General features: G+C 39.4%; 1 protein-coding gene across 3 annotated transcripts in view; it reads right to left on the bottom strand.

Moving 5' to 3' along the window:
* Positions 1 to 343: 343 nt before the first annotated feature.
* Positions 344 to 8,928, bottom strand: part of LOC126375420 (protein kinase C and casein kinase substrate in neurons protein 1) — a 125,222-nt gene continuing 116,637 nt past the window's right edge. For 2 of the 3 annotated variants that reach the window (XM_050022333.1, XM_050022334.1), the window contains 4 exons: positions 5,524 to 5,625; positions 3,756 to 3,925; positions 1,863 to 2,077; positions 344 to 1,143 (listed from right to left, as the gene is read on the bottom strand). In XM_050022333.1, the coding sequence (XP_049878290.1) occupies positions 1,031 to 1,143; positions 1,863 to 2,077; positions 3,756 to 3,925; positions 5,524 to 5,625 (600 nt within the window). In that variant the 3' untranslated portion in view covers positions 344 to 1,030. The remainder of the gene's footprint in view (positions 1,144 to 1,862; positions 2,078 to 3,755; positions 3,926 to 5,523; positions 5,626 to 8,928) is intronic. The other variant, XM_050022335.1, reaches the window with a different exon arrangement.

Here is an 8,928-nt window from a genome sequence, read left to right as displayed (position 1 = left end):
TAGACGCTGATAGTCGGCGGCCGACTAATAAAGTGCGTCACTACCGCCGCGGACGCTGATTGGCTACGCGGCTGAACGCCAGCGTATTGGATTCAAATCGGCCGGCGGAAGCCACTCAGCTCTTTTATATGAAAAATAGTCGGCCGCTCAGCGTACGCATTTGGTGTGAACGTATACAAGCCGACTGTTTTGTTCACACCAATGGCGTATTGTCAGCTACAGCGTATTGTAAGCTTAATGTGAACAAAAAATACCATTTATTTTTACGTTCACACTGAGGCTTATAGTGAGCCTGCGCACAATCGGCGGCTGACTATACGTTTGGTGTGAACACGCACTAAGACTTATTTGTTTCGTATTGCTATAATTAAATCACGACCAAATCAGGCGCAGCCTTTGAACGTACAAGTGAACGAGTTGTTCGCATACTTATTGCTTACTTCTTAGTCGAAAAAATGTCACGATTAGGTAACGATGGCGTCGTTAAGACTTATTTGCTTTAGGTTATTACAATAGTTATAATCATGTTCGGAAAAATCAAGCCCTGCCTCAGGTGTGTTAGTAGTGGAAGGGAGATTTCATTATTGATTCGATTCTCGTGGTTGATATGAGCGATTAGTTGCCATAAAGGCCGTTGCACACATTGGACCAATGTGCTGGATGAGCATGTCAGGCCTATGTGTATAGCGACCTTAAGAAATGAGTTTTGTTTATTTTAAAACTCGACATATCTTATATCGCACTATTCGCACATGCACACAATAGTACGAATACAGGTTCATAATAGCTTAATTTTTACAAGTAGACTGACCACGGATCAAAACCCTTTCATAATAATTACATCCATCACAGCGTCAAGTGTTCATCATAACACTTAGAATCAGAATATCGGCTGCAGATGGTCTGTTCTTGGAAGTGTCAAGTGTGTGCTACTGTTCCCTCTGTTGCACCCATACCGAAGGCAAGGCGTGAGTTTCCCTCGCACATAAGTGGTACAAGTTCAACCGTGCCGCGTGGCGCGCGGGCACCGCTAGTGCCCCACGGGCTCCACGTAGTTGGCGGGGTACAACCCCACGCGCCCGTCCTTGCGGCCCTTGCACCATCCCTGCTCGTCCTCGTCTTCTAGTTTCTCGAATAAGTCGCCTGGAACGAAGAAAAGCAGGGTTTTAACATCACGCAACAACTCGAGCCCGTAATCCCTGCAAGTCTTCAAAAGACAACTTACAGCCACACTTGGTAAGATGACAGGTCAAAAGTGTCAGGTTACCAGATCATCACTTAAATAGACAACCCCTTAAACGACTTCCACGATATTTCAGCAAGATGGACGCATTTGTCGCTTTGTACTCCCAGTCCAAAAAAGAAATATTAAATTGACTTGCCTTAGTCGAATTTTGAACATAATCAGGAAGTTCAAGCATCTGGGCGTATTCTGTGCTTATTTTTTCTTCAATCATCATCTCCCTAGCATTATCTCGTTTTTCACAGGGTCCGCTTACCTAACCTGAAGATTTTACAGGTCCGGTTTTTTACAGAAGCGACTGCCAGTCTGACCTTCCAACCCGCGAAGGGAAAACAAGCCCAATACTGGTATGCACGTCACATACCTCCGAAAATGAATTTCTTGGGATTGTGGGTTTCCTCACGTTGTTTTCCTTCACCGCTGAGCACGTGATAATCATTTAGGATCTAAACATGAATTAGCAAACAAAATCGACAATCATTGGATTAGGCCTGTGCTGGATTCAAACCTGCGAGTTCAATGTGAAAGGCAAGCGTTCTACCAACTGGGCTACAACGGCTATTTTTACTTCAATGCGTAAAGAATTATCGAAATATAAGATGTGTAATGCATCGCATACCTTGTCGGAAGCTGAGCTCGTCGCTCTCTGCGCCGGTGTAGTCGTACAGCGCTCGTACGGGCACCCCCGGCTCGCCAGTGTCTGTGAGAGCACCTCCCGACTCCTCGTCCCACTCGTCTTCTTCGAACGGGTTGTCCTGGCCAGCAGTCTTGCCGGCTGCAGAATCCTTAGCTGGAGAGGACTTGTTCGATTTGGGCGCTGGTGCTGTACCATTCCTGGAATTATTACAGGAGAGTTTAAGAGGATGCCCTGTCAAGTTTTTAAGTGAAGATCTCTGGTCGGAGGATGAACCATAGTTTTCTAAACTACGTCAGGATTGCATGTACTACGCGGCTTATGGAAATTGATAATGATAAAACGCTAATAATTTAAGTAACGCAAAAATGGTATAGCTGCACCTATATAAGTTTATCTAACGTTTAGCGCCGGCCTGTGTACTGCGAAATGAACTTCTGTTTGTTCACATTCTGTTCAACCCAGTCAAGGTATAATCTACTAGTCGATCTGCCATCGACATGGCGATACCACGAGGATGAACAACTAACATAAACAGAGGCACATCCATCGGAAGATGATCGAAGTACGCGCACCTCACGGAGCATTCTGTTAGACCCACGTGATAGCCGTGACGCCGTCTATAATGGTGGAGCCAACTGCGAAAACTGCACTTAAGACAAAGGAGACTGGTCACGGCCCATACAAAATTAACCCAGGAGGCCCGGCGCGAATAAAACTTATAATTTTCGAAAAAATTAGGAGATTATGAGAATAAAAAAGAGAGTTTTTAGATTTTTACGTAAATTGAAACGTTTCCCCTGCTTTTTGCGATTTCACTCGTTTTTTTAGCATTTAAAACATAACTATGTGTTTTAACAGGTAATAATGGATTTTAATGTTAGTTCAATAAAAAAAAAAATAAACGAAAAAACTAAAAAAGAATGTTGCGCCTTAACAAGAACATTAGGCAAATTCAGTATGTTCGCCATTTATTTCAGCGATGCGGATTTTTTAGATTTAATTTACCTAATTTTACGAACATTATGAGATAAGTTTCTTTCGCGCTGGGCCTGGGGCAATAATGACCAGTCTCCTTTATAACTCATTGGTGCAAATCCGGTATCGGGCGTCGAACCGGCGCTCCCCGTTTGAGAAGCAAGCCGGTGTACTACAAAACCAGTGACTTTAGGAAAAACAGCTAGTAATCACTAACAGCGGCATCAGATGGTCCGTCATGTCGGTGATGGTGTACTGGGAGTGTTGCGAGGCGCTGCCGGCCGGGGGGCGGAGCGCCAGCTGCAGGAAGTGGTTCCCCGGCAGCGGCGCCAGGCCTGCGCCCTCGCGCGGCGGCGCGCATGCGTAGATCTCCAGACGCTCTATACTAGGGACGGGACGGGGGGATTGAGGGTTAGGTTTATGTTGAGGACAGTTATGGATAGGAAATTCGGGTTTTTTTACACGATTTAGTCTACCTTAACTTGTATCGTTGGTACTGATTGAGAAAGACTGGTATTATTACCAAGTTGTTGTGTCAATAATAGGTAAGGAAAGGATAATGTGATATGGGATATGTGTGGTACCTATTTGCTCTTTTTCATGAGTCTAATTTTATGTTAAGTGGCGAACAGTAACAACTGCAAGTCCTAATCAATTCTTTCCTGCTTTCACTTAACAAAAGGAGATCTTTTTCGGCAATAAAATTTGAGCAAGATTTAAATGGGGTTTGCGCAAAAAGAATAGTTCAGGTGCTATAGTTTTGCCAGGCCGTAGGTTGTCACACTGATGCGGAGCAGTTTTTGAAAATCGAGAAGTACTTCCGTACTCTACATGATGCGATCACACCCCCCAAATATTAGAGCGAGAAAAGGATAACGATATAAAAGCAATGTAACTCACGTGACAGCAATAGGGGCGCTGATAGTCTTCTTGTCTATCGTGTTGTTGGCGCCCGCGTTGCTGGCCGGCCCGTCGGTGTGGTTGGTGTTGTTAGCGTTGTTCGCGTTGCTAGCGTTGTTCGCGTTGTTGGCGGGCTTCCCTGACTTGTTGTTCGTAATCGGCGGCAGTTCCTGTACCGTTTACAAATAAAAATTAGACTTTTAATTCTAGAAAAGAAACTGTAATGTTAAAGATTTTAGGACTATAAAATACGTGTTTTTAAAAGTTATTTCGTTTTACAATTCATAAATAGATAATAATTTTTACTTATATAGTTTGGGAGAATAAATATTTACTTTTTATAAATAAATTATTTAATTATAAATTGTTAACAATTAATCGAACATGCGAATGCATATTGAGAAGCGACATTCATCATGCAACATCGATATGTATAATAATGTTAAAAATAATAAGAGGAACAATAATATAAGCACATTTATTTAAGATCGAAATGAGAATGGCCCGGAACTCCCGTCTACAGTTCTACGTTGTATTCTATGTAAGTCATGCTCTTCTAATAGTTCACTAAATATAAGGCGCTTTTCTCATTTGAATCCCAGCATGGCCTAAGCACAGTTGTACGTCGACAAGCACCCTTAATTTTGAACCACATTCCATAAGGTCTATCTTTAAATACCAATAACGCAACGTTGTAGTACAAATGTGTTTAGTCCCGTCTTTATTTTTGAGTCAAAATTTGTGGGCTCTGTGTGGATTATAAGTTTAGTGGGTTTACCTGGTTTTAGGGTGTATTCTTCGTCATGACTTCATGAGTGTTACATTGTAGAAGGTAAAATCTTAGACTATGGTACTTTACCTATTTGATCACGGACCTTCGCGGATGATTGACGGATAAATCGTGTTGTAAGAATCATATGCCTTAAGGATACACGGCTGCGGGTTCGAATCTCGTTTGAGTAAGAATTGTTCGATCTCTTCTCTTTGTCAATACAGTCGGTTGCACGTAGCCTATACAACTATGTCTCTACATAATCCTCCAGCACAATTTCGATTCAAACCGATTATCTACAGTCTTCCTCGAATTTTAATAACTCCTTTTAAAACTATCTTTACTTACATTTAAATGATGTCATAAACAAACCAGGTCTCTCCCGATCTTCACCTTAGCATATCAATGCTATGAGCAGAGTGTAACAGGAATGTTCCTTTTGAGTCCTCTAAAAAAATCCACTTTACAATAAGATTTGGTGATCTATAAGTAAAATTTAACCAGTTTATATTTGAGCAGAAAACGAAAAGAAAATTAATTATTTATTTTCCCTAAAATAGCCCGATAAAGGCTGAATCGGCAAAAATTTAGCATAGCAATTACAGATAGCCTACATTCTCATTATTATTAATATTTCTGTTCACTTAACCAGGTCACATTTCATCACGAAAGAATATTTCTGATAAATTTCCGTCCGCAATTCGTGCTTGTTAATATCACCAGGACGTATTTATTTAATTTCTTTTATTGGGGGAGCTTACAGCTTCGTTTCCAGCTTCCACAAATTGTAAGAAAACTTCTTGGATGTGGGTTGTGAGGTGGATTACTAACCTCATCAACTCTGATGTCAGGGTTATTATTGAGCTGCCAAAGGCCACTTACACCAGTAAGTAGTAACCGGGACTAACGGCTAAGAAAACTTAAAACTTGTTGTTTCGTAATAGGACTTGTTGAAAGGACTCGAAAGGCATCCTCGAGATTGTTGAATGAACGTACGTCTTCGCTGACGGGGCGCTGGTTGAGCAGCGTGATGGGCCCGGTGGGCAGGCTCTCCTTCGACTTGCCCTTAGCGATGTCCCGGAACTCCTCCGTGTACTCCTAATTGACATACGCACATTGTCATTGCGCGCGCACTCGCGTTGTGATCAACTTGGGGTACGAACCACCTTGGGGTACGGAACACCTTGGGGTACGGACCACCTTGGGGTACGACCATCTTGGGGTACGGACCAATTTAGGGTACAGACCATCTTGGACCACTTGCTTTTACAATTTTTAGTAAATTTATGGTTATATTAAAATCAAACCACGAGCATAAAGCGGAAAATACGGTAGTATGCAATAGTGATAAAACGTAATAAATTGTTTATCATGAAAGTTTACATTAACATACAATTTTCATGAAATTTCTCTTTATATAATATTGTTTGAAGGCTTTTGTTTGTAAAGCATTAATCTGTTAATTATTTAGGAGACTAAAACTTCCAATTACATTTTTTCAAGAAATAACAATGAAGAAAAATTCTAATCCGAACCTGAAAAGTTAAAAATGTGCCAATGCAATATTAGTTCTTTTTAAATAAATTAGTATTTTTTGTCAAACAAGTGGTCCCAACGTGTCAGTGTGCGCGCGCAGCGAACTCAAAGAAAAAAAAATTAGACAAAAAGAAAACACTTTCATTAATAGCGTGAAAAAAAACAACAATAATATAAGCTCGGGCTGGTGATTCGTTGAGAGGAAGTAAAACATGCTATTATTAAATAGAAAAGACATTCTGCAGGTTGCATCATAGGCAAGTGTCAAGTTTCTGTGATCCTACATAACCCTGCCTCTATAATTATGACGTTCTTTAAACAGAGCAAACATAACATTACCTAGATAGCTAAAATAACGTCCAATTGGCTACTTGAAGCTTATTTTATACCTCTTAAAATATTTTATTTTCTCGATAAAGCTTTATATAATAGAAAAAAAAAAACATTATTTTCCTTCAATTATTGTAAATTTCGCGCGAAAACGGTTTGTCACGTGATATGTCGCTCAGTGACGTCACTTTTCAACAAACAAACTGTCAAACAGTATAACTTGAAAACTGACAGATAGTTTTTGTTTATTTTGTGAAATGTGACGAAGCTAAATCATGCTCATGGCCGCCTGCCTGTGTTTCGGGTCTTGTAATACACTGATTAAAAAAGGCATATTTTGAAAAATAAAATATTTAAACATGATCGTAATAAAATAAAACTATTGGATAAGTATCGTCAAACAATAAACTACCATATCCAACATATTTCATATTTTATCGTTAAAAGTAGACAATTTTTACACATACTTATTCTTTTTATTGGATTGTATTGATTTATTATCTTAAAACTGCCAACAGAACGCTGTTGTCTATTAGTCTTACCTACTTCATTTTCACTTCTATTCATTCATAATAATAACGTAGTGCATCTATGATACAACCTTTACCAGTCTAGAATATTCTATTTCGTGCCTGCCTAAAACGGTCACGTACACAGCAAAAATCGACCAAATTGAATCGAATAATCGAATGATATATTTTTGGTGAATGGTAAATTCTTGCTGCAGTACAAACGCACGTTGACCGCATTGCTGTATTGCCTATGCTTGTCTATTGCCGTCCCGCCCCGTCCGTGAGGGGATGAGAGTGATCAGTGCACCAAAGTATCTGTGAGGGTGTTTCTTCAGAATATCCACTTCCAATTCCACTTATCCGGCTCAGAATTGCGTTAGAAATATTTTTAAATGATTTAAGACAAGGCAAAATAAGAGAACATTAGAAAAAAAAAGAACGGGATTGACTGCAGCGAGATCTCATTCTATTTGTGAGATTTTTATTTTTTTTATTTAAGGAAATCCAACAGTTATAAAAATACAGTAAGTAGACAACAAAAATAACAGTTGAAAACTAATTACAGGTTTCCACTGATAACTATAAACTAGTTAAATATGATATCAACAGAGAGTTGTGCACAAACAAATTAAAGTTAGAAGAGAGAAAATAAAAAGAAGAAACAAAAGATAAAAAAATAAACTTTCGACGTAATTGTTCTCTTTTGAGAACCATTTTTATTCCACATAGTGTGGCATCATTTTCATTTAAGTCACCGTACGCATATCGTCAACTTCATTTCACGATTCAAGTATAGAAATATTTTTACCGCAATTCCGAGTCAAGTAAATGTCAGAAGTCAAACATCTGAGGAAACATCCGACGGTGCCTCGTGGTCTACACAGCCAAACCTAACCATCACGGTGAGTGAACCTTAATACCCAGTGCTAAACACTTCTTTTGAGTGCGACTTTGATCGCTTGCAACAAAAAACCTAAAACAGTCGCTGTAAAGTTGGAGCGCTGGGAAGGAAAAAATGGTGAATTATCATATCACAGAGATACGAGAGAAGCATTCAGTTCAATAATCAACCAATAGAATCTTTTATTCGGAATTCGTACAGTCATGTTTTCCGCTTTCCATGTTAATGTTTATATATCTTTATATAATATCTTATTTTCTATGTATTTCACTTTATAACTTTTATTTAGCACTATTTATCCTGTGCCGCTGGATGCGGGCAGCGCAGGACCGATCGTCGTGGAGATCCTTGGGGGAGGCCTATACCCAGCAGTGAGCTTCGTATGGCTGATGATGATGATCTATCCTGTTACGCTTTTATGATATTGATTTTCTAAACCAAAAGATGTCTGAAAGAGATTGCTGCGTTACGATAGCAATAAGCCCGCCTGTTGTACCGCCTGATTATAATTGTTTATTTTAATGTTTAAGTATAATAAATAGTTTTGTATTGTATTGTATAGAATTATAAAGGACTTAAAATGGTCTAAGTGACGACCTGCTTTAATGAACCACGTCACCAAATATGAGGTTTTGGGGTTTTAATATCCCCACTTGGTTTAAAATAACTTTCATATGATATAAAAACGACGAAAAATTCCACTTGATATTAACTCAGAATCATGGTCTGAATCATCCCTCTCAGCACTCGTTACGATGTCACTAACACCCTGTATACATACATCGTGATACTACATAGTCAAGCCTTATACAGAGTCATAAATCTTTTCCAGATGATTTATACAGTGTATAAATTCTATTGGTCAATTTGTGAACAGTACTTCGCTCCGTGTTCGTAAGCACCTGTGATATGATAGTATGACCTTCCGAAGCTCTCCAATTCTCAGCTGTTACTATCACTTAGAAAACTCTCTGCAAAGACGTGGTCAAAACAAGCCAACATTGCTTTGATGTCTTCATAGCCTTAAGCTGGAAATTTGAGTAGGCACATTGTATCTTGAAAAGCATTGAAATCATTATCCGGAAAAGAAAATGCATTATGCGCAAACCTTTAATGTGTATG

This window comes from Pectinophora gossypiella, chromosome 19, assembly GCF_024362695.1.
Source record: "Pectinophora gossypiella chromosome 19, ilPecGoss1.1, whole genome shotgun sequence".
NCBI classification, from domain to species: domain Eukaryota; kingdom Metazoa; phylum Arthropoda; class Insecta; order Lepidoptera; family Gelechiidae; genus Pectinophora; species Pectinophora gossypiella.
This window is presented reverse-complemented; position numbering and strand designations above follow the sequence as displayed.